This window comes from Natator depressus, chromosome 3 (assembly GCF_965152275.1).
Source record: "Natator depressus isolate rNatDep1 chromosome 3, rNatDep2.hap1, whole genome shotgun sequence".
Taxonomy (NCBI): domain Eukaryota; kingdom Metazoa; phylum Chordata; order Testudines; family Cheloniidae; genus Natator; species Natator depressus.
The window spans coordinates 69,695,864-69,722,260 of NC_134236.1; the positions used below are offsets into that span (position 1 = coordinate 69,695,864).

Genomic DNA, 26,397 nt, shown 5'->3' on the forward strand with positions numbered 1-26,397 from the left:
AGGTAGCCACTATGCCGCAGAAGCAGCGGACCCAAGCCCTGCTGATGCAGCTGTTGGAGAACCAGCAGAAACAGCAGGACACTCAGTTTGCAGCACAACATCGATGGCAAGAGACCCACTCCAGACAGTAGGAGTGGATACAGAGATGCTTGGGGGTTACCAGGCTGGAGGCCTGAAGCCCAGCCGTGGAGATGTTATGAGCATTTAAGAAGGGGCTTGCCCTGGGGTGAATGAGCGAGGAAGGGCAAGGCTTAATTGCTTTTATTGTGGAGTGGTGGGCCATGTAAAAAGGTTTTGCTGCAAGAGGAAAGGCAGGGACCCCAAGGATAAGATAGATGAGAAGAGCATGTCTGATGGTGCAAATCCCTATCGCTAGGGGCACCAGAGCTGACACCAGAAACAGTGAAGACTCACAGCTCAGCAGATCCACCCCATGAAGAGTGTAGGAATGCAGAAGGGAATCACTCAGGTCACTGAGGCAGAGACTGCTGGTCTCTGATTGGCTGTTCCCTGCAGCCTCTTGAGGCAGCCTTCAGAACTCACCTTTTCTGCTCCCTTTCCTGGGGCGGGGTGTGGTAGGACCGTGGGCCTGGTACACCCTGTCACAGTGATGAACAAATAATTAAGTCCAAGTTTGCAATTCCTCATGAACTTTGCCTATGCTTCAGCCCTTGTGAGAAAGGGAATGCCTTGGACTATTTGCTAGTGAGTCCTTTGTGGCCAATTCAAGGGTAGTTTTTATGGGCCCCAGTTTTTTGCACTGTAAAAAACATACCAGTCTATCTCTTAAGGCAGAGGTAAAGTTGATCTCATCTGATTGGGGAGGGAGGGGAGAAAGCAAAAATCTATTATAATTTCACAACTTTAGCAACATTCACTTACCTGTACTGCTGTAAAAGGCAAGCTTTGTGGTGGTGTGAAACTCCTGTATAAGGAACTGGGATAGCGATATCCTCTCATCTGTTTTTAGGGAATCATTCCCATTCTTCCAGTACAGCATTAGATCATCTTCAGTGTAGGCATCTAGGAAAGTAGGAGTAAATCTTTGGTGCAGTGCAATTATACCAGATAGTATTGAGTCTACAGTTCAGAATGGGTCAATATGTCTTCAAAGGTAGGTATAAAAGCTTTGGCGGAAACAGCAGATTTTCTGCCAGTTTGATCCAGTATTAGTGATGGTCATGGATGATTGTGCATGTGATTATGGTTAGGGCTACGATTTAGTCATGGGTATTTTTAGTAAAAGTCATGGAGAGGTCACGGGCAATAAACAAAAATTCATGGCTGGTGACCTGTCCATGACTTATACTATAAATACCCCTGACTGAATTTTGGGGGGTGTTACTGGGAGGGGTATCTGGGGAAGGCCAAGCCGGGGCCCGCTGCTGTGGGTGGAGGGAGGGCACATCCAGGGGCTGCTGCTGGGGGGGGCTGCTGCTGGGGGGGGTCAGTGGCACCAGCTGCTGGGGGCTGCTGGAGCAGCGACTGCTCCAGCCACTCAGGCAGTCCCTGGGGCCAGCCACACTGGCTGTTACTTGGGTGGTCCCCAAGGCCAGCTGCTTGGGCAGCCCTGTGACTTCTGTGACCTCCGTGACAAACACAGAGCCATAATTATGGTAAAGGATCATTCTGGTTATTGTTATGAGCTGGTTTATGCCTTGTTATAAGTTGAGTTAAAACCTTGTTGAAACTGCTGTGTGAATGCACCCTTCATTTAAAATGGTTGTAAGAAACACTTAAGGCCTAATGGAGTCTGGCCACACACTAACACCAGGGAGGCAGAGGGTTCCCTCCTGTTCTTACCAGGTGGGTGAGTGAGTCTGTGGGTGTGGAAAAAGTCTAGCTGAGGGGGCAGACAAGAAACCGAGACTGAGGGTATGTCTACACTGCCCACCGGATCGGCGGGCAGGTATCAATCCAGTGGCAGTTGATTTATCACGTCTAGTCTAGACACAATAAATCGATCCCCGAGCTCTCTCCCGTGGACTCCTGTACTCCACCGCTGCGAGAGGCACAGGTGGAGTCGACGGGGGAGCGGCAGCAGTCGACTCACTGCGGTGAAGACACCATGGTATGTCGATCTAAGTATGTCGACTTCAGCTACGTTATTCACGTAGCTGAAGTTGCATAACTTAGATCGATCCTCCCTGCCAGTGTAGACCAGGGCTAAGGCAGAGCAAGAAAGCCAAGCAGGAGTCTTCAAACATGATGTGACCCTTGAGCATGCCTAGAAAGAGCTTTTGAGTCTAGGGTGGGCTAAAGAGGGTTGGGGCTGGAAACAAAGAAGCTATTCCCTTGTTTTGGTTCCTCCTGTATACGGAGAAGAAGGACTTTGTATACATCTTGTAAATAAACAAGACTGCATCAAATAAAATACCAGCCTCCATCCATTTCTACTCTCAACTGGAACATCCTCAAGGCCCCAGAATTGGACTAGTTGCTTGGGTGAAAAAAGTGGTAACATAGTTTGATTTCAAGATGCCTTAGCCCTGCATCTTGCAGAGAGTTATGGTGACTGCTGTGGGGCATAATAATCACCTCTTTCCTTGTGTTCCAATTACATTTAGTTGTCTAGTCTTGGGTTGTATACCAGGGTTAGTTATTCCCAGAAAAAAGACAAAACAAAACCCCATCCCAAGCCCAAAAACAACTGTTAAAGCAGCATTAAGGTTGTAAATGCTTATTAACAATGCAAGGGGAAAAATATGTTAATAGGATATAGTTGTTTAAAAATATATATGTATGAAAGCCAGGACTTTCGAAGTTAGGTCAGATTTAGAAAAAGGAGCTCCATGAGGATGCGAATTTGGATGTATCTTTATTATGTACTCTGGCTAAATTCGTGACGCATATCAGGTACATTGATTTATTTGTTGAGTAGTACAGTGCAGTGTGATTATCTGAGGCAAACCACACCTTCGATTATTGTAACTGAAAGAGGGCAGAGGAAAAGCTTTCCCAGTTGTTTTCAGTTTGTTGACTTTGGTCAGAGTTGCAGGTTGTTCTGCACTTCTGAAAAACAGGCCATTTACTTAGGTGCCTGACATGAATTTAGGAGCCTAATTTTAGGCTCCCATATTTGAAAATCTTGGTCTACATATGTATCCTGTTTACTTACAACTTTCAATTTCCAGCGAACACGTCTGTGTGTCCAGGGGGAAGCGACTGAAATCCATGTTGCACATTGCAGTTACTGTGACCCTAGAAATGAAAAATACGTGTTTAAAAACTTTCCTCTCTTTCATGACTGAAAAATGGTAAAGGAAAAACAAACAAAACTGCAAGTTAGTTTTGTATGAAATAAAATATAGCCCCTACATATTTGAATAGGCCCACATATTACCAGGGGTTGAATTAAAAGGGAAAAAAATAATGCTATTAGCCCAACTTCTGCCCACTTGAAATGCCAAGTATCTCTTTTCAGAGAATGCCAGCTTTGCCAGCTGCTTTCCAGTTGTAAAGAATAGTTTATTGATAGTCAGATACCATCAATGCATTGGCCATCCTATGTGTCACCGTTCAGGGCAACTACACCTGTATTTCCCAATCATGGTACAGCAAGACACTCACTCTAGGCTCCGGCTTCTCAGTCATCACCTCTCTTAGGTGGAGACCCATGTCTCTCTCCCTCCTGACCAGGGTATTTCAAGGCTGCACAGGTACCTTCCTATACTGTGAATTCCCCAGCAAGTCAGCATGGCCTAACCAGGCCTGCTATGTTTTCTCCTCAGTGGCTAAAAACATCATAATTGCCCACAGTTATAAGGTAACATGCAGCCCTTTCTAAGCAAGCATATTTATTCTTAAGGTGAAAGCATTATAGAGAAAACATTAAAAACAATACCAGAACCTACAAACATGCTAATAAATTTATCAGAGTTCACCCCAACTTCAGCAAGGGCTCTGGTAGGATTCTGTCCTTCAAACAACATCCAGGGGTTTGTCTATGGTCATAAGTTCATAACAGCTTTTGCTCAGAACAAGAACCCACAATCATAGGTTGGCCTTTCCTTTTTATAGCTGGGGACTTTGATAGAGATTGTGATAGGTAATCAGTCAGACAACGGTTTTCTCCTCTGGGCATAGCCTCAAAGGGCTGGGTCTGGTAGGTCGGAATTTTCATTTACCTCCCCCCAGGTATTTCTTAGGAAACTCACTCTACTGTGCTTGTCTCAAAAGTTCCTTTTTGTCTAGTACGTTGTTTAAAATAGTCCTTTGAAGCTCATAACACTTCCCCAGGGTTTACACTGGCCACATCTCCCTGCTGGAGAAGTTACATACAATCCCACAATAATATATACATTTTGCATTTTTAATACAATGGACTCCAAAGCTATTTAAATGTAATTTAGTAGGATCTCCCACAGATATTGCGGGAAATAGCCATGTCTATCACATTATGCAGTGGTGTAACGGGGCCTTGGTACAAGAATAGGTATGTGGGGCCCTTTTCCAATTCTGAAATCTGTCCCCCTCCAGCTCCTCCACAGCCCCAGTACATCTACCCCAACCCCTAGCTCCTGCCTAGCTCCACGGCAGTTTCCTTCATAGCTCCAGTCCAGCCCCACTGCCCCCCCACCCCAGCTCCTGCTCAGTTCTCCCATAGCCCCAATCCAGTCCTCTCATCCCCCAACTCCCACCTAGCTACCCTCCAGACTTTTCTCCTTTCTGTTGGGATATGTATGGGTTAAGTAGAGACCTGGGGAGCTGCTAATGTGCTGACATGACATTAGGGGACAAAGGCATAAGAAGGCTGTAGTTCTTTGTTTAATAAATAAGATGCCATATTTTGCCCTTCCCTATTGCTTGTGAGAATTGATAAGTTTTGCAGCTACATAAGAAATGTAGGGATCTAAAAGATACCTTTTGAGTAAAGCAGTGTTATCTCCTCCTCCCTTCCTTTTCCAGCTACATAAACAAGCCCTGGCTTATGGCCTCTTCCTCCCTCCCCTAAGAATTGCTGACCAGGGAGATTTGTGGCAACAAATTGTTGCAAAGAAATATATTTTCAAGGTAAAATGCCTGTGTAATGCTGTGCACAATAAAGAGGGTGGGTTTACTAACAAAATGGGTGTTTTTATTACATACTAAGGGCTTTGGGGGTGTTGTAACGGATGTCGGCGTGTACATACTCACAAATAAAAAGAATGTGCTGTAACTAATTCAGGGCTTACTGGACAATAGGGTCCAGGGGAACAAGTATTGCAATAAAGAAGCCCGTCCTCATATCCGCCTCTGGGTCAACCTGCTTTTTCTTCTAACACTTTCCAGTTCTGATCCACCCCTCCCAGCTCTCCTTCAAACCTTCCTTCAGCCTCCAGTCCAGCCCTCAGCTCCCCAGCCTTAATCCAATCTCCCCTCCAGGCTCTTTTAGCTCCCCTTCTGTTCCCCCCCACCCATCCTGGTCTACCCCCCAGCCCCATTTCAGGCTCTCACAAACCTTCCCCCAGCTCCTCCCCTCGGTCCCCTTCTGCTCATCTCCAACCTTCCCCTCCCCTATCCCCCTAGTCCTGATCCAGGCCCCCAACCTCCGCTCTAATCCATTCCCCCACCTCAACAGCACCGAGCCAGCCCCCAGCTCCACCCAGTTCTGTTCCAACGCCCCTCCCCGCAGCTTTGGTCTAGCTACCTCAGCTGTCCCCCTCTCCTGCTCCATGCAAAATGGTTGATGCTTCTGCTTGCATTCTGTCTCTAGGGGGGCTGTGTCTTCTGTATCCAGGGACCCCACGTGCCCCCATGCATCCACCAGCACTGCGATCTCACCATACCTTCTCCAGCCATCCTTGCCAATTGCTCACGCCAGGGTCACCCCTGCTGGAGGGACCCCCCCCATCCCAGCTGCCCTCTTTTGCCCCAGCAACCCTGCTCTTCCCCAGAAGCCCCTCTGCTTGGATCTCAATACTCTCATGGGCCCTGAGCTGCACCACTTGCATCATTACACCACTGGTGTTACTGATGAAGTACATCCGTGTGCTGTGAAATGTTATCAGCGTTATCACAGTCTAACGAGCTATCATTTATATCATCCACTAGCGGGCACAGGTAATACCTCTAGTCCTACTAAGTTTGTTTGAAAAGAAAATACATTGAAATGCTCCACCTTATAAACCAAAAGCTCTGGCCTTGCTAAGAACAACTCATTATTTTATTTCTTAACAGGCTAGTTTTGTGTTTTTGCACAAGAAGCATCAAGTAATTATGAACCCAACTGATATAAACAAAGGCAGTGGGAAAATAAATGGGAACAATTTTATAGATTATAGTGTGAGAACAATCTATGAACCGTAACAAGTTTAAAGAAAGTCAACAATTAGATAACTGAGCCTGCTCTTGTAAACCCTTATGTTATTAATCTCTAGTCACTTTTGTATTTCCATTGATGTCACTCATTTGTGTTTGTTACTCTTTGAAAGCAAGTGGTGTGCTCAGATTTCTTATTTAGCTTGTGGTGCTGCCTAAAATGTGACAGGTGCTTTCCATACACAGATGAAGACACAGTTCTGGCCCCAAAGAGTGAAGATTCTTACAAAGTCAAAATTTGGTGAAGGATGTATATACAAGTAAAGTGATCAGGGTAGTGCTAGGCAGTCAGCTTAACACTTATATGGTTGTTTATTGGGTTTAATTTTAAAAACAAATATTCCTCCCCCCACTTCTCAACTCAGCCATCTTGTCCTTCTCCCCTTCTAGTCCTGCTCAAAGTGCAAATCTCAATGCAACCTTACCTATAGAGTTGCTCAGGCACCTCCATAATAATGGACCGAATCCAAACACTACGAAATCTGGGAAAGTTCTGATTGAACTGAGGTCTGGATTTAAAACCACCTCATTTAGGAGTGTGTGGATCTGGGATTTTGTTTTGATGCAGTATAGAGATAAGATGTTTAGATCCAGAGAATTCAGAACCTGAGTTTGAATATGCGGTATAAATTCAGACTAATCGCTAAACAAAACATTTTACAGTGCTTTTAATTTTAATAGTATTAATCTCTTTTCTTCAGTGTTTATCAAGTGCCCAGCATGTTGCCGGTGCTACTGGAAACAATAATAATAATCCATTTTACTATTTAGTTTGCCATTTAAAAGGTGTAATACTATTTTTGTGTAGGGTGGTTATAACTAAAGCTTGTAAATTGTGTGAGTTTCTATGTGTGGTGGGATTGGAGTTTCTCAAATATGCTTAAACACAGATCCTGTACTCCTTAGGCAGCCAAACCTCTCATTGACAGGGGACTTTTTCTCAAGTGTCTGTGACAGGTATTACTAAGTGATACAGAAATACAACATGTTCTTTACATCCTATTCTTGCCTGCTCTGGCAAGTGGAGAAAGCATTTTTGACAGTAGGGGAGCTTTCAAATTTTCATCAGGTTTCAAATTATGTTTTCTGCCAAAGGTATTGGAAAAAATATTAAAAATCAGTTACACATGCATCTTGTACATTTTGGCATGTCTGAAAAATCCCAGTCAAACTCTAGCACTCACCACAATACAGACTGCATTACTGAGGATAGATATTGATTTACCAATGGCTGCCAAGTAAGCATTGTAATTTTTAGTCTCTTTGCGTTTCTCAGGACTTTTGGTATTTCCTTTGTTAGCTTACCATCCATAGTTGGACTAGCTGGATAACCTGGCAAGATCGAATGCACCCCTTTATTCACACTCTACATACTATTGTAATAATCTTTGTACAAAATATAGCTAGTGAGGTATCATTTGAAAACCAATAGCTCACTGGTCAATAATATCATGATGAACCCTATGTAGAAACATTATGTGTAAAGTAACGAAATCACCCTGTATGATGTTAAAGGCATATGTTCAAACTGACATAGCCCTGTTATGGTTGAACTGGTCAAGCAGGTCTGTCTTAAACAAATGGGTGTGTGTTTACCTCAATTTGCATATAAGCTGTAAACAGAATCCTCAGACAGTGAGAGGAGGAAGAAAGAAAACTAAGAAAATCTGCATTTCACCATACACAGGTGAAAAGAAACAGCATGAAGTCTCCTTCGGACAACAGATTCCATGTCTCCTTGCTCTCAGCTGGAAAGAACTTTATCTAGGGGTCACTCTCAGGAAAACGCATTTCAAAGGGTGACTGCATGATACAAGTGAGGGGCAAAACAACCCCAGGTTATCTCTCCCTATTCATCTCTCTTTTTCACCTAAGAAGACAAAAGAAACTGTCTATAGACTTTGGAAAGCAGATCCTAGCCTGAGAGTTTGGTCAGCAATGTACTGAAAACGTGTAGTAAGAACGTCACCTTGAACCAAGTCTAGTTTGTTAAGTTTAGGAAGCATTTTGTCTTTATTTGTCTTGTAACCATTTCTGACTTTAATGGCTCATAGCTTGTAAGTGAGTACAAGTCATCTCTTTGTGGTTAAATAAACTTGTTTTGTTCTTTAAGCAAAGTTTAACCAGTGTGGTGAATTGTTTGGGTAACTCCATTTAAGGTGGCAAGCTGTTGTGTACTGATCCCCTTACAGGAGCAATGTCCAGGAGAAGGCTGGACAGTGCAAAACTCATGGTTTTTTGGGGGGGGAAATCTGGGCCTCGGAGTGTGTTGGGTTCACCCTGCAAATAGCAGTGGTGCAAGTACAGTGGTATAGTCCAGTACACCGTACCAGTAAATTATTTATAGCTGGTACGGCATACTGGAAAGACGGAGGAGGAGCCTGTCCCTAACCCCACCCCCAGCCCTTATACGGAGCTGCGTCTCCTCTGTCTGTAGAGCAGAGCCACCGGAGGACGGGGCTGGGGGTGGTGGGGCTGGGGGTGGAGGAGCTGCCGGTATTCTGCTCCGTTCCCCGCTGGGAACCGCAGCGGGGAAAGGAGCAGAACATGGGGCTGCCAGGCAACCCCACGTTCTTCTTCTCCTTTTGCCGCTGTGGTTCTGGAGAGCCTTGATCTCCCAGGACCGCAGTGGGGAAAGGACCATAACTTGGGGCCGCCTGGCAGCTCCATGCCAGAAGCTCCGCCTGTGCAGCTGTACCACCCCCAGCCTGGCCCACAGCTGCGTCTCCTGAGTCCTCCTGCCTGGGATCTGTACAGCAGAAGTCTCCTGTGCAGTGGGAGGAGGACAGAGCCCCCCTCCCCCCCCCAGGTAACATGGGATGGATGCGGATCATGGGGAGGGGACAGGGAGAGTGCAGGGGCTCAGGCTGGGGTGGGGTTGGGAGGATTCATATGGTGGGGTCACGTGGGAGAGGTCACGTGCCCCCGCTTTGTGTCCCTCCCATGAGTGCAGCGTACCCTCAAGAAATTATTTCTACTTGCACCACTGGCAAATAATCACCAAGGCTGGTGGAAGTCAGAGTGTGGCTGGTGTGTTGCTGACAGGCTGCTGAGGCCAGAGTTGCTGGACCACGGCTGTGGCTACACAGAGATACTCAGGATGTGACCTGCATGCTGGCAGGTTGATTGTGAAAAATCCAAGTTGGAAGCTATAAGAGCGAAGCATTGAGGCACCCAAGGTTGCATAGCAGGGGTAACAAAGCCCTCACTGGTCTGGACTGCATCCCAGATTGTCAAACCTGGCATGGTTTAAATTACATCTATCATGCTACTTCATGGCAGTCTCACTGAACTAGTATTTGTCAGATTCTGCTTCCTTTTAATGTAATGTCCTTCTGAGAGATATAATCTGCACTTTCATAGCTATATAGATAATACCTATTCACATTATTCTTAAATCAGAGTATCCTACAGCAATTTTATCTCTGACCAGTTCTTTATGCGTCATTTGGCAATATCTGTCCCATAACATCCTGAAGCTGAAGTCAGGAAAGACAGACGTACTGATTATTGTCTCTGTCAGAGACTGCTGAATGCTGCTCACTCACTTGATTATTTCACTGATTCTATCTCCACATACAAAAAATAAAATAAAATAAATCAGGAGTTATATTTGTGACACTGCACCCCATATTCTTCACAGAATTATTAATATTTTATTAATATTAATATGATATGATTATGGCATAATTATGATGTGTGTTGTACAAGATGGGTCATGTGAGGTGTCATTGGAAAAGTTATGATTTGCTGAATATGATTATCCTATTTGTATGCATGTATCATTTTTGTATCTAAAGATAGAAATATTGACTATGTATCTGTATTTCAAATGTGCTTACTCTGGGTGACACCCACAATTAACCTTTCTGGTACAACAATGAAGAAGCCAAACAGTGCTGATGGCCCATCAGCAAAGACAATGGTCCCTGGAATAATTAAACCTTCCTGTGAACATTTCAGACAGCCGGGAAGTAATGGTTGCTATGACTCAGCAAGGTATGCAAGGCCACATGACTCTGAACTCCATCTTGGGATGTCCATGTTTTTCCATAAACTGAGTTTGGGACTAAGGGTTCCCACCATATGCTAAAGCTATATAAGGAAGGGAGTGACATCAGCTGTTGTTCTTCACTCCCCACACAAGAGGATTCCTGGAAACCCCTGAGGAACAAAGACTGAACTGGGGGAAGTGCTGGGCCCAGGCTAAAGGGATTTCTAGCCTATGTATGAAAAACCTGGGGATTCCAAGCTGCAAAGCAAGTGTAACTTGTGCCTTAAGAATCTGCAACCTGCTTATATCATCAGTCAGGGTGAGAGACTGTTAATTCAAATCCTATATTCTGAGTATGTTAAACTTAGTTTGCATTTACTAGGTAATCTGCTCTGATCAGTTTGCTATCACTTATAATCACTTAAAATCTATCTTTTGTAGTTAATAAATTTATTTTATGTTTTAATCTAAATCAGTTAGTTTGGAATGAAGTGCTTTGGAATCTTAGTTCAGGGGGCTGTTGCATTTCCTCTTCACACTGAGGGAGGGGCGAACTCCATGAGTTTATGCTGTACAGTTTCCTGTGCAGCACAAGATGGTATAATTTGGGGTTTATATTCCAGAGTGGGGGTGTGTGCCTGGGGAGATAGTGGTTATCTTGGTTATAGCCTCTCTATTGTTGGTTCATGTAGTGGCTGGTCATAAAGCCTGCATGTAACTTCAGCTGGGTGTGTCCCTGCCTGTGTGAATGCTGGTGGAAGTGTAGGACCAGGAGCAGGTCTTCAGCTTGTCACAGCAGCACCGTGTGAAAGGGATCCCATGCTGGTAAATCGGAGGGCTCAGCGGTACCCCAGTTCCAGTTGGCACCCCAGGGGAAACCCATCACAATACTATCCTCAGATTTACTGATGGTCAAGGATCTTAGGTCCTTTATTCAGACTTCTGTTTCATCTATGAAACTTTGTCAGGCTGTGACCATTGCTGAGAAAAATCAATTTTGAACTACTAATCAATTCTTTGTCTTTTCAAGGCTAGATTATCATAATTATTTTCAGGAGTTTCTATTCACATTCTATTCTATTATGATGCGCTTATTATTAATTTCTAAGTAAGTGACATATTTGAGTTGTTCCAGCTATAATCTTGAGTCAGTGGGAGCCAGGCCCTTTTGTAGCTATATATCCTGGTTACAGAGTTCACAGTCTAGTGATCAGATGCCTGGCCAGCAGGTGGCTGAAGAACTGGATAGAACAACACGAATGACATGTTGTGATCGGTGCTCTCTCTGTGAGGGCTGATGGACCAATCATCAAGGTGACATTGTATAATGCCCTGAGATTCTCTTGTTTCCTTAGTGTGATGGTGCCCCCCATAAGGCTTTATGGAAATATGCTTCTGATTATATATGACATAACTGGAATATGTTCTATGCTACATATGCCATGTAACATATCTATGTAAAGGTTATGATCTACTGAATCTATTAATCCTATTTGTATGCATGTATCATTTTTGTATTCAAAGTTACGAATATTGGCCGTGTACTGGCTTGATTTCTAAATAACCTTAGTAGAGCATTTAGTCAGTTCCTGGAGAAAGGATTTCGCAAAGTTAAGTGTCCAATCAAGAATCACTTAAGGAACAATGCATCTTGGAATGCTCTAATCCACATAAGAAGTCTTCCTGGAGACATTCAAAATACCATGTGGGCAGTGGCTTCAGTCTGTAAAAACTGTGAGTCATGCATGGACATGTGACTTGCCCAGGTGACTCCAGAACTCCATCTTGGAGCTGAACTTGCTAGGAGAGAGGAGGGGTCTCCACCCACAAGAGAAAGTCTATTTAAGCCCGTGGGAGACCCCTCCATTTTGTCTTCAGCTGGCTAAGGAGATAGCCTCTCCACCCCCAAGGATACCTGAAAGAAACCGGAACAAAGGACAGTATCTACAGGGGGTGTGAGTGATTGCTGGACCCAGACTAGAAAGAGACTAGTCTGTAAAAGAGAGTTTACTGGAACTGGTGAGGATTTTATCTGTATTCAGTTTGATTAGACATAGACTTGCGTGTTTTATTTTATTTTGTTTGGTAATTCACTTTGTTCTGTCTGTTACTACTTGGAACCACTTAAATCCTACTTTCTGTATTTAATAAAATCACTTTTTACTTATTAATTAGCCCAGAGTATGTATTAATACTTGGGGAAGCAAACAGCTGTGCATACAGGGTAAAATACACTTTACCCTGTACACCCTAAGCTTTATACAGGGTAAAACGGATTTATTTACGGTTTGGACCCCACTGGGAGTTGGGCATCTGAGTGTTAAAGGCAGGCACACTTCTGTAAGCTGCTTTCAGTTAAGCCTACAGCTGTTAAGGGACATGGTTCAGACCTGGGTCTGGGTTTGCAGCAGGCTAGCGGGTCTGGCTCAAACCAGGCAGGGCACTGAAGTCGCAAGCTGCCAGGGCAGGAAAGCAGGAGCAGAAGTAGTCTTGGCACATCAGGTGGCAGCTCCCGGGGGGTTTCTGTGATCCAACCTGTCACACTTAGTTTACCCCTGGTTTGGCTTGCTGTCCTGGGAATATCCTTCAGAGACCATGGCTTGCTTTTTCTTTTCTTGGTGAGCTATCAAAGGAACTGCTCTTTGTATTTTTCTGTTTCTGTTTCCCCATTTGTTTTAGGAGAGGATCAAGCACACTAGGAAATGGGGCACTGCTGGAGGGACAGCAGTATTTAAATCTGCCTTATCAGCTCACAATCCAGCTGGCACTGCAATGGGAACTTGATAAAGTACAAGTAGGAACTGAAGAGAAACAGTCAAACAAAACAGAGTGCACTTCAATTACATCACATGCAGGCAGACAAGTAAATATTATAATTATTTGAGGGGGTCAACAAACATATGGACACGGATGATCCCATGGATATAGTATACTTGGACTTTCAGAAAATCTTTGACAAGGTCCCTCAACAAAGGTTCTTAAGCAAACTAAACTCTCATGGTATAAGAGGGAAGGTCCTCTCGTGGAAAGATAGGAAACAACAGGTAGGAATAAAAGGTCAGTTTTCACAGTGGAGAGAGTAAAAGCAGTGTCCCCTGAGGATCTGTACTGGGACCAGTGCTGTTCAACATATTCATGAATGATCTGGAAAGGGGGGTAAACAGTGAGGTGGCAAAATTTGCAGATGATACAAAACTGTGCAAGATAGTTAAGTGCAAAGCTGACTGTGAAGAGTTACTAAGGGATCTCACAAAACTGGGTGACTGGGCAAGAAAATGGCAGATGAAATTCAATGTTGATAAATGCAAAGTAATGCACATTGGAAAACATAATCCCAACTATACATACAAAATGATGGGGTCTAAATAAGCTGTTACCACTCAAGAAAGAGATTTTGAAGTCACTGTGGATAGTTCTCTCAAAACATCTGCTCGATGTGCAGCAGCAGTCAAGAAAGCTAACAGAATGTTAAGAACCATTAGGAAAAGGATAGATAATAAGACACAAAATATTGTAATGACATTATTATGCAGGTTTGCTCACCCAATCTCTGAAAAAATATATATTAGAATTGGAAAAAGTACAGAGAAGGGCAACAAAAATGATTAAGGATATGGAACAGCTTCTACATGAGGAGAGATTAAAAAGACTGGGACTATTTAGTTTGGAAAAGAAGTGACTAAGGGGTGTATTATAGAGGACTATAAGATTGTGAATGGTGTGGAGAAAAAGTTTTATTTACACCTTCACATAACACAAGCAACAGGAGTCACCCAATGAAACTAATAGGCAGCAGGTTTAAAACAAACATAAGAAAGTACTACTTCACACTGTGCACAGTCAGCCTGTGGAACTCATTGCCAGGGGATGCTGTAAAGGCCAAAAGGATAACTGGGTTAAAAAAAGAATTAGATAAGCTCATGGAGGGTTGGATGGTCAGGGATGCAACCCTATGGTCTGAGTGTCCCTAAACCTCTGACTGCCAGAAGCGGGGACTGGATGACAGGAGATGGATCACTTGATAAACTGCCCTGTTTTGTTCATTCCCTGTGAAGATCTGGCACCAGCCACTGTCAGAAGACAGGTTATTGGGCTATACTGACCATTGGTCTGACCCAGTATGGCTGTTCTTAAACTAACATGATCAACTCTTCTGGGGAAGTCCCTACATAGAATTCTATGAGCCAAATCCTGCTCCCCACCATCCATAGGTATTGGAGGGCCAAAAAGGCCCCAGAACTGGTAGAGTTCCAAGGGGTGCAGGGGTTCTCAACCTTTGTCTTTCTGAGGCCCTCCCAACGTGCTATAAAAACACCACGGCCCACATGTGCCACAACAACTGTTTTTCTGCATATAAAAGCCAGGGCCAGCATTAGGAGATAGCAAGCAGGGCAATTGCCCGGGGCGCCACAGAGCTAAGTTGCTCAGGCTTCGGCTTCAGACCTGGGTGGCGGGGCTCAGGGCTCCAGGCTTCAGCCCCATGCGGTGGGTCTTCAGCTTTCGGCCCTGAGCCCTAGCAAGTCTAATGCCAGCCCTGCTTGTTGGACCTCCTGAAACCTGCTTGCGGCTCCCCATAGGGAGCCACTGATTGGGAACCACTACAATAGGGGAGATTGGCTGCTGGAGGGGCTGTAGAGAGAGGCAGCTCTCAATAGACTGCATGCACAGGGAGACAGGTTGTGGGGAAATTGCACTGGTTGGGGGGAGGGCAATAAGCAGCGAACACCTAAAGCCACCAAGTCAGTGGCAATAGTCTTGTGAACAGAGTTCAAATCCTGACTCTCAGTCCTGTATTTACATTACTAAACCACTCTGCCTCTCCATACACTTTAATGCTTTATGAGACTATAATGGATATATTTTGAAATGCTTTATTGTGATGTTCAGTGATTTATCGGTTGATTTGTGTATGTGTGTGTGTGTGTGCGTATAAGCTTTACAAAGTAAAATACAAGAATCAGTTTAATCCCTTTCATTGTCATTTCACTAATAACTAACATTGGAATGCAACTTTACCTGAGGCTATAAAGTACCTTCCCATCTGGCTGGACCCGTAGCATGACGTTGTCAGTGGTGGTGTCATGGATAAAGGAGCGCTTGGAATGTACAAAGAACATGTCAGGAACCCAAATTTTTTTCACTAGCCTGCCATCAAATGTCATGCTTTGGTTGTTGGTGCTTGGGAAGGACAGTCTTTCATCTTTCCAGTAGTGTCTCAGATAAAGGGTCATGGTGAAGTCCTGAAAGTAACCAATGAAAGAAACAGGTTTCACATTATGATTTATTCTTTGGAAAGAACATTTCACTGCATGTAGCACCAACAGTATATAAATATATCCAACCTAATTTAAATAGGAATAATAATAGAATCATAGCAATGTAGGGCTGGAAGGGACCTTGAGAGGTTATCTAGACCAGCCCCTGCACAGAGGCAGGACCACGTATCCTAGACCATCTCTGACAGGTGTTTGTCTAACCTATTCTTAAAAGCCTCCAATGATGGGGAGTGCACAATCTCCCTTGGAAGCCTATTCCAATACTTAACTATCCTAATAGTTGGACAAGTTTTTCCCAACATTTAACCTAAATCTCCCTTGCTGCAGATTAAGCCCATTACTTCTTATACTACCATCAGTGGACATGGAGAACAGTTGATCACCCTCCTCTTTATTAACACTCCTTAATATATTTGAAGAGTGTTATCAGGTTTCTCCCTCAGTCTTCTTTTCTCATGACTAAACATGCCCAGTTTTTAAACTTTTCTTCACAGGGCAGGCTTCCTAAATCTTTTATCATTTTTGTTGCTCTCCTAGGGACTCTCTCCAATTTGTCTACATCTTTCTTAAAATGTGATGCCCAGATCTGGACACAATACTCCAGCTGTGTTTATTTTCAGGAATGTCTTTTTCCTTTATGAACTACAAGTTCAGCACCCAATCCTGCCCCACTGAAGTAACTTGCTCTCCTTTAACTCCTAAAGACTGATTAACTGTGGTCCATTTTTCATTAGAGCTAATGAACTTATGTAGTTCAGAAACCAAAGACCCTCCAAATGGAAAATTCATTTATAAAATATATATTATACTTACACACAGAGTGTTTCTCGGTCTGTAGGGTAGCCCCCTAGAGGATAAACACACTAATGCACTGATGGAAGGTGAAGGCAGTGGGGTGGAGATAGCTACATGACTCTAGATCCTCCCTCCCCCCACCTCGCATTCCTGTGGCTGATAAAAAAAAGAAGCATGTGGCTCCTAGAAACCATCCGCCTTCCATTCTTGCTCTTACAATGGGTCTTCATGCAGCCAGCCAGTGGAGTAACTCCCATGCACAGGACTGCAATCTGAGCCATCAGCCTGTGCCGGAGAATAAATTGGGAGAGGGCAGTGAAATGTGGGAGCCTTTTCTAAATTTCGTCAAGAGACAAGGGGCAAATCAAAAAACAAAAGGCTGTGCAAAGAGCATATGCAGTCTGATGCAGAGCCCTGTGCAGGCAGGCTGCAGATGGGACCCTATGCATGAGGAAGATTGTTACTGTCTTTTTGAAACATGCAAACAGAAACCCTCCAAAACATGGCTTAGTGGCAAGATGCGAGAACTTTCATGTGTGTAAAACATTGTAGAGTCCAAATTTTAGGGCCTCCAATTATTTTGTTGGATATATTTCCTCTCTTTCATTTTAAGATTAAAAAAAATATATAAGAGGCCAGATCCTGAGCTAGTGTAAATTGCCGACACTGATTTACCCCAGATGAGGGTCTGGCCAAAATTGTGGAATTTTTTGGTCTTATTTTTTATTGTTACATTTCTACTTCTCTAGACTTAAAAGACTTCGGCCTAGTGTGGGAATTGTTTCTATTAGGTCTGTCAAGCAATTAAAAAAATTAATCGCGATTAATTGCACGGTTAAACAATAATAGAATACCATTTATTTAAATATTTTTGGACGTTTTCTACATTTTCAAATATATTGATTTTGATTACAACACAGAATACAAAGTGCACAATGCTCACTTTATATTTATTTTTGATTACAAATATTTGTGCTGCAAAAAACAAAAGAAATAGTATTTTTCAATTCACCTCATACAAGTATTGTAGTGCAATCTCTTTATCATGAAAGTTGAACTTACAAATGTAGAATTATGTACAAAAATAATTGCATTCAAAAATAAAACAGTGTAAAACAGCCACCATTCCAGAGGACATGCGTCGATGCTGATGATGGGTTCTGCTCGATAACGATCCAAAGTAGTGCAGACTGACGCATGGTCATTTTCGTCATCTGAGTCAGGTGCTACCAGCAGAAGGTTGATTTTCTTTTTTTGGTGGTTCGGATTCTATAGTTTCTGCATCAGAGTGTTGCTCTTTTCAGACTTCTGAAAGCATACTCTACACCTCGTCTCTCTCAGATTTTGGAAGGCACTTCACATTCTTAAACCTTGGGTTGAGTGCTGTAGCTATCTTTAGAAATTTCACATTGGTATTTTCTTTGCATTTTGTCAAATTTGCAGTGAAAGTGTTCTTAAAACGAGCAACATGTTCTGGGTCATCATCAGAGACTGATATAATACGAAATACATGGCAGAATACGGGTAAAACAGAGCAGGAGACATATTATTCACCCCCCGGGGCTTCTGTCAAAATTTAATTAATGCATTTTTTTAACAAGTGTCATCAGCATGGAAGCATGTCCTCTGGAATGGTGGCCGAAGCATGAAGGGGCATAATAATGTGTAGCATATCTGGCACGTAAATACCTTGCAATGCTGGCTACAAAAGTGCCATGCAAACGCCTGTTCTCACTTTCAGGTAACATTGTAAATAAGAAGCTGGCAGCATTATCTCCTGTAAATGTAACAAAATTGTTTGTCTTAGTGATTGGCTGAATAAGAAGTAGGACTGAGTGGACTTCTAGGCTCTAAAGTTTTATATTGTTTTGTTTTTGAGTGCAGTTATGTAACAAAAAAAAATTTACATTTGTAAGTTGCACTTGCAAAATAAAGAGATTGCATTACAATACTTGTACGAGGTGAATTGAAAAATACTATTTCTTTTGTTTATCATTATTATGGTGCAAATATTTGTAATAAAAATAATAATATAAAGTGAACACTGTGCACTTTGTATTCTGTGTTGTAATTTAAATCAATATATTTGAAAATGTAGAAAAACATCCAAAAATATTTAATAAATTTCAATTGGTTTCTATTTTATTTGTTGCATCATTTGGTACCTTTTCAAAAGACAGAACTTCTGCTCGATCTGAGATTTGTTCCATCTTTTTTGGCTTGGTTATATCCTTCACAACCTTGAGCCCACAAGCTCTTACACTTGTGTTTAATTTTAAGCTAGTACGCAGTCTCACTGACCTCCAGGGGATTACTCAGGTACCTAAAGTTAGGCATGTGCATAAAGGTTTTCAGGATCAGGGCTTTACTGTGAAACCAAATATGTTGCAGGGTGGCTGGCCCCTATATATGAAGCAGGTCCAGCACCCCTGTGCTAGAACAGGTGCTCCCAGTTTTGCCAATTAAAAGGGCAGGGCAGCACCTGGGTCTGCATAGAGCCAGGCAGTCAGTAAGGAAGGATGGTGGCAGAGGAGGGTAATGGGAGTTGGGGTCTGGGTCCCCCACAAGAAGCTGCCAGAGTCCCCTGGGAGGGGAGGAGAGGTAGTGGGAACCTGCTGAGGAGAAAGCCCTAGAAGGCAGTGCTCAGTTAACCGAACACAGAAGAATCCTGCAGTAGCACCTGAGGCAGGTGGGACTGAAAGATGCAAAAGGGAAAATCCCCTGGAAGCTATAGCCTAGGGTGGCACTTTTTTGTGTGCTTAGCTTATGTTTGCAAAATAAAAGTGTGCCTGGAAAGCGACTCTGGATGTGGCAGTAGGTCCTTTGTGGGTTAAGAACAAGCCAGCACTATTTTATGAGGGAATATATAGTACCCTATTGTACTGAGAGAAACTCAGTTGGCTTGTGGACATGTGATAAAAGTGAATTGACAGCTGAGACACAAAGTCAAAAAAACTGGATTTTTTTTTAATTGTTTGGATTTTATCCCAGAATTGTTGGGTTCTTCTGTAACATCAAAACCTGTTTTTAATCTGTTTTCTTTTAGTAACTCCAATAGAGATTATTAATTATTTCTTATGCTATTAAGTTAAACTGAGGACCACTATAACTTATGAAATGTTTTACACACAATACATCAATTTGACATTCTTGTCCCTCATAACCCTGTAGCTCTTCCTTCATCTTTTGGTCCATTCTCATCTAAGAAGCTATAGTTCAGGTCTTTTTCTTATATATGCTTTAAGAAAATGGATGTAAGAAAACCTTTTTTCTTTGACCCCCTAATAAGGCTCTGATCTCATTTTAGCAATAATATATTAACAGATGTTCATTTTCCAGACAGGAGCTCATTCCAAAAGTTTTTTGCATAAATGGATACATTTGTAGATGCTGCAAAATATCATGTTTTAATTATTATGGAGTGATGCTCTGCAGTTATGGATGCAACTGAGTTTCTAAGTTTTATTACAGCCTGATTTTGCCTGACAACCCCCCCGCCCCCAAATGAAACAAACTCACAACAAAGCCAAATTAGTCTCCAAATCAGGGCCCAATGTAGGGTTTTTTTCCTGCACAATTTGGGGTGAATTGGACAAATCTTCTGAATTGTGACGTCCTAAAGAGTTTCAAAATGTCTTCTTTTTTTGCCACTTTACAGTAAAAAAAATAAAAAAGTCTGAATGCAGGAGAGAAATAAAACTTACTTTACTTGTCTCCCATAGTTTAAATCTAGTGCAAACTCAAAGTTTAGTTGATGTCTATTTAAAAAACAAAGTTCTTGCAATGTTGTGTTTTTTGTATATATAAAGCACAAGATCAAATACAAGAATCAATAACAAAGTTTAAACCCCATTCACTGTTATTTTGCTAATAGCGAAGTATTTTGCCATGTGGCTGGACATGTAGCATGATGCTGTTTACTGTGGTGTCATGAGACCACATACAATGCATATAGCCATGTCAGGGCCTCTGATGTTATACATTAGTCAGTCATCAAATGTCATACTGTGGATATTGATATTTAGAAAGGACAGTCTTTCCTCCTTACTAGAGAACCAATTAATTTGGGGGGCCAGTGTCAGGAGCAGTGGCAGCATTGTCAATCCCAAGCATTCAAAAATTGAGTCAGGCCCGCAAAAACCCTGAGATTTCCTTCAAAAACCATGAGATAAATGTGTGAGACAAGGTGGGTGAGGTAATATCTTCTACTGGGCCAACTTCTGTTGGTGAGAGAGACAAGCTTTCAAGATACATAGAGCTCTTTTTCAGGTCAAAGAAGAGTTATGTGTAAGCTTGAAAGCTTGTCTCTCTCACCAACAGAAGTTGGTCCAATAAAAGATATTACCTCACCCACTTTGTCTTTCAAATATCCTGGGACCAACTTGGCTAGACTAACACTGAAAACAACATGAATAAATGCAGCATTGTTTTGGGTTTTTTTGCCTTCTCGATTTTGAGACTTTCGGGTGCACTCTGGTCAGATATTCAAGATTTCTTATCAACTATGAGGGCTAGAAACTTACTTTTTTAGCAAAATGAAAGCTGAGATTATTATGTAATCACTTGACTCCAGGAAGTGGGGCTTTAACACCAACACAACCAAATACAGTGAGAGCTGGCAATGCTGCAAGGGCCCAGGTGGGGAGAAAGCTACATGACTTATTAAAAAAAACCCATAAAAACTCTTCATGAGGATCAGAAATCCTGAAGCATAAGAAATTCTATTAAGAAGTTGGATGTTTCTTTTTTCTGTCTGTCAACCCAAGAGATGGATGAAGCATCCTCTTTGATTGAAATTCCACCTTTTGGAGTATTGAAACATTTTGGAATTTTTTTTTCCTTTAGTCAAATGAATTATTTTCTAAGAAATGAAAAAAAAGTTTAACAGGGTTGAAAAGCTTTTCTATTCCAGAACCTGCAAAGATCTAACTAGATGGGCCTGAAAAGCCCTGAATTTTGAAAAGATTCAAAATCTTGATCCAAATGCTAATGTTGCAGTTTGAGCTCATCTCTAACTCTAGTTTTTATCTCCTCTTGTCTTGCACTGTTCATAGGGTCTATCATTATGTATAATTTATTTAAAATAACTCCTCAGAAAATCCCCTAATTTCCAATGGTATTTTGTGGTGAAAAGTGAGCAGCTGGGGCAAATTATACATAACTCCACAGAATTTTGCTACCTCAAGGTAAAGAGCTGTGCTATAAAGTTGACATACTTGTGGTTTTTCCTAGCAGTTTCTAATCACCAACCTCCATCACTTTCACATAGCAACCAAAATCCTTGGTTTTGTGGGAGCACAGTATTGTTCTCGAGAATAACAAATGTTCTATGGAAAAGAGCGTATAATCTTAGCTGCCATTCCTTCTTCTTCTGTTCTGCATGACATTACAGTGCTGGAACAGTAGTTTGAGATCATTTACATTAGTTGTCAGACAGAAACTTACCATATCCACCTCTGAAATACTATCCAGACTCTCAACTTGTACATCTACTCCCACAGGAATTGCAGGGCCTGCAAAAAAAGAGAAGAATTTTTTAAAAATATGTATTTTGATGCCACAAATTAACCCTTGAGGCTAAAATGCACTGAAAAGGATAGAGGAAAATGTCTGCTCTGTCTGGAATAGAAACCACAGTAAACCGTTTAAAGAGATTAGAATTCATACCAAAATGATCATTATAACAGTATTTAGACTGATCCATTACTCAATCATCCTCTAGCAGATTACTTTAAATGAGTAACTCCTTAAAACAATCATTAATATTTTATATTGCAACAGATCAGTTTACAATTTATTTAAAATATGCAAAAAACCAACCAACCAATTCACAACACCCCCCCCCCCAACCCCTCCTCCCAGATAACAAAAACAAACAAACAAAAAGACACCACAGCCATAAGTAATTCTAAAATACATGCCACCTGGTAAGCTCTATCCTATGTTCTACACAGGAGAAAACTCAATATCATAGGATGATTTTCGGTAAATGTATGAGAATATTTATACCATTGAAATATGGAACTAGTCCACTAGCCTTTATTAAACCCACATACATATTGTTCCATAATTGTCCACAGTGGGGTTTCTGAAGCATCTGATACTGAGCATTGTCAGAGACAGAGCATAGGACTAGATGGAACCTTGGTCTGATTAGTATGGCAATTCCTATGAGGTTTCCCCACCCCCAATGAACTATAGTGTTTTGGTTTTTTTTAATTTAAACATTTGGACATGTTAACTGTATACCGTGTATAGTCCCTTTGAATAGCAAAAAGCCTCAGGTTTGCAAACATCATTTAATTGCTGATGTATTGCAAACGATACAATAAAGAACACAGAGCCAGATCTTTGACCCCCACTCAAGCCAGGTCTACACTTAAAAAGCCAGGTCTGCCCAGCTACATCGCTCAGGGGTGTGAAAAATCCACACTCCTGAGTAATGTTGTTAAGCAAACCTAACCCCCTCCACGGCAGCCACAGAGCTGATGCTGGGAAGGAGGGGGGTCTCTCCACAGCAGCCGCAGCCCTGGAGCTGGGGAAAGTCACCTCTTTCTCTGCCCACCACAGCCCTGCACATCCCAAATTCCCCCCACCCCCTCTTCTCACCCCACTTCCCCCTCCCACCTACCCCTTATTCCCCCCAAGGTCACCACCTCACCTTACATGTGTATCTTCTCCAGGGTCCAGGCACCTAATTAATGGAGCCACACCTGCACGGCTCCACTAATTAGGTGGGTGGCCCTTCATTCTCTTGTGTGCAGCCGCCCAGGCACGCACCCTAGAGGGAACTATCTGCGGACCACCTGAATGGAACTCGCGGACCATTGGTGGTCCACAGACGACAGTTTGAGAACCCCTGGTGTAGAAGACATATCCTAAGTCTGCTTTGCATCATTCCTCTCCTACTTCTGCTTTATTGTGGAGCGCTGGTGTTGCTTACGGCCTGGCTGTGGAAAGACAGGGGGCAAGACTGCACAATCTCCGTTCGTGTATGGATGTCACCTCCTCCAACCCATCTGACAAGAGTCTGCCATAGTTTAGGAGCCCTTCAGGAGCTGAGATTCAGTCCTGTGACACTCACTCGGAAACTGAGTGCATTTAAAAGTGAAGCAGTGAAAACTGACCTACTGCAAGATGCTGCTTCTTTTTCTTAACTGCCAGTGAAAGTCAGAAGCTACACTCTTACTTTTTATCACTCTCAAAAAAGTTATCTGAAATTCCCCCCCACACACACAACTTTGGGGTGAAGGATAAACTTAAAATACCGTAAAATACCTATTTCACCCTCTCAGAATCTTCTGCTGCTAGCAGATAATTCTATGGCATGATTAGAAGATGAAGGATGGGTTCAGAAGCTGAAGCCCAGGAGTAGAAGTGAGGAAATGTGTCCCTCCACCTCATCACTGCTAGTTCAAAATGATGATGGTATCTACCTACCTCACAGGCACATTGGGGGACTTTGGGCCTGATCCAAAGCCCATTAAAGTCAGTAGAAAGACTCTCAATGACTTCACTGGGTTTTAGACCAGGCCCTTGAACATTAATGTTTATAAAGCAGTTGAGATACTCAAATGGCCAGTGCTACAGTAATGCAAAATATTATTATTATAATGTGTCCCTATTATTGTGTAAACATCACCTTCTTTTTTGTATCTATTTCACTCATCGCCCTAGCACTTGTTGTTCTTCTCTTTTAGTCCTGAGCCTAGTCCTCTCCAGAAAGCAGAGTTAATTTATCATGAGACAATTAAACGTCTGGGTAGTATTGAATTATGTTTTATTAACTTCCCACACAAATGCTGTGGAACCTTTCCTGTTACATTATGTCTGGGCTTCATAATCAAATTGTAACGGACAGAAAATTATTCGTAATCTCACCCAGTGGTTAATACGGAGCTATGTTGATGATAGTGCTGTTTCATGATTTAATTAATACTGTATGAATTATGAACTAGACAATAAATTAGACCGTTAATCTGTGAAGGAAAAACTAATTATCCCTTTACAACTTGTCCCTGACCTGCAAAGGAAAAACCTCTTCTTTCAAACAGTGAAAAACAAACTGCATTACCAGACTTTGTTTGCAGTGTTGTAGTAGCCATGTGGGTGCCAGGATCTGAGTGAGACAAGGTGGCTCAGGTAATACCTTTTACCGGGCCAATTTCTGTCATCTCTTTTGAAGGATTTTAGGGCAGCAGAAGGCTATATTTGGACCATTATTCCACTGGACAACAGAGCTGGCCAAACTGAGGCAAAACTGGGACAGTGCTATGAAATTAAGGCCCAAATGATGATACAAAATGTCTGATGGCCCAAAGCCATTTTAGTCACAACAGTTGTAATACCAGTCCACATAACTGCAATACCTCAGGAAGCCCTGAGAACACCATTGCACACAATCACAGCGGTATCCCACACAGGTAGTTTGAGAATGGGTGGAACTTAAATTCTAAATTTAATTGAATGGTATTAAAGTCATCAGAAGAAATGTACATGGCAATTAAATGCCACTCTAGCCAGACCTCTCTAGGTGACTGAAACTTGCACCTAAGGGCTGGTCCATACACAGTTGTTTTACTGATTTAACTCTACTGGTTCAAAAACACATAGTTAAAATAATTCTAACTCCCTAGTGTGGATGCAGTTATACCAGTATAATGGTGCTTACAGTGGTATAACTTTTTTCATACATTTACCTAAATAAACTATACCAATATAAGCACCTTTCTACTCATGTAACTGTGTCAATAGTAAAGGTTGCAGTGATTTAATTATAGTAGTTTCTAAACTGCTGTAGCTGAAGTGGTACAAAAACTGTGTGTAGACAAGTCCTAAGAAAAATTAGGATCCCTAAAATATAATGTTGTACAGAAGGGTGAAATGACTCACTCCTATTAGTTATTAAGGGGTCAGATTAGAGGAAGGAATAGTTTTCCGATTGCTGGAACCCTGCAGGGGGGGCCCTCGCATGCTGGAATGCTGCTTCCCCTCCCCCAGCCCTGCCTCCTCCCTGTGTGGGCCTGCATCTCTGCTGATCCCGTCCGCACTGCACCCCACTTTTTTTGAGAAAAGGGAGCATTTGTCCTGTTTGCTCTTGCCAACTGATCAAGTCAGCAAGATCAAACAGGACAAATGCCTCCTTTTGGAAAGTAAGTCGGGATGGCGGGACAGGGCTTAAAGAAGGGACTGTCCCGGCCAAAATGGGACATATGGTCACCCTAGCTTTTGTGGATTGCATGCTTAGTGCCCACCTCTCCCCATTCATTGTGAATCGTAGTGGTGTTCCTGTGATTTTCTAGGCGCCAGAGTTAGGTGTCATGATGCTCAGCATTGCAACGCCTTAAGTCCCTTTGTGGATCCCACAGCTGGTGTCTATAAAACAATCCTATTCGTAATGGAGGATTGGGCCTCTCTGCTGCCCCCACTCTGCAAACCGTCTGAATAATCAAATGGGTAGAATGAGCGAACTGCCACTCACTGACGAATCAGGAAGGGGAGGCCAAGCAACCAATCCAGAGGGTAGCCAGCCAGCAGGAGGTATCCTGGTGAGTCCCAGCTGCCTTCTCTGAAGGCTATGGCTCTCAGAGCTCTGCGGGAAGAGGGGGGCTATGCTCTGAGAAAACAATACAACCTGTTGCATGTTATCCTCATAGTCTGACCTGAACAAGATTAGAGTCACCATGTGTAACATTCCCACTGAAAGCCCTGAGAAGCAGAGTACAAGTGCTATTCAGTTGTGTAATACAAATATGGCAGAAGAGATGAACAGCTAAAGAGCCCAGGATAGTGACAGGAGAGTGTATAACACATTGCAAGGAGTCACAGGACAGTTATGTTAATACACTCTTGCACCTGCTGCCCATTTCTGAATGGCCAGTGGGTTGTGCTAACCATAGCTATTTAAACTGACTCTGAAGCATGCAATCTTACAGCCCTGTGGTCTGTAATCTATTCCTCCAGGCTCCTTTCCTACAAACCTATTGGCTATAATGCTGTGTAAAATGGTCCTAAGAGGAGAACTCATGCATG

The 26,397-nt window shown here is 42.6% G+C and overlaps 1 protein-coding gene across 1 annotated transcript in view; it reads right to left on the reverse strand.

The window, feature by feature from the left end:
- Window positions 1-26,397, reverse strand: part of GABRR1 (gamma-aminobutyric acid type A receptor subunit rho1) — a 70,497-nt gene that overhangs the window by 8,399 nt on the left and 35,701 nt on the right. The window contains exons 4-7 of the mRNA XM_074948102.1: window positions 21,811-21,878; window positions 15,311-15,534; window positions 3,119-3,201; window positions 883-1,023 (exon numbers count right to left, since the gene is read on the reverse strand). Of these exons, the coding sequence (XP_074804203.1) occupies window positions 883-1,023; window positions 3,119-3,201; window positions 15,311-15,534; window positions 21,811-21,878 (516 nt within the window). The remainder of the gene's footprint in view (window positions 1-882; window positions 1,024-3,118; window positions 3,202-15,310; window positions 15,535-21,810; window positions 21,879-26,397) is intronic.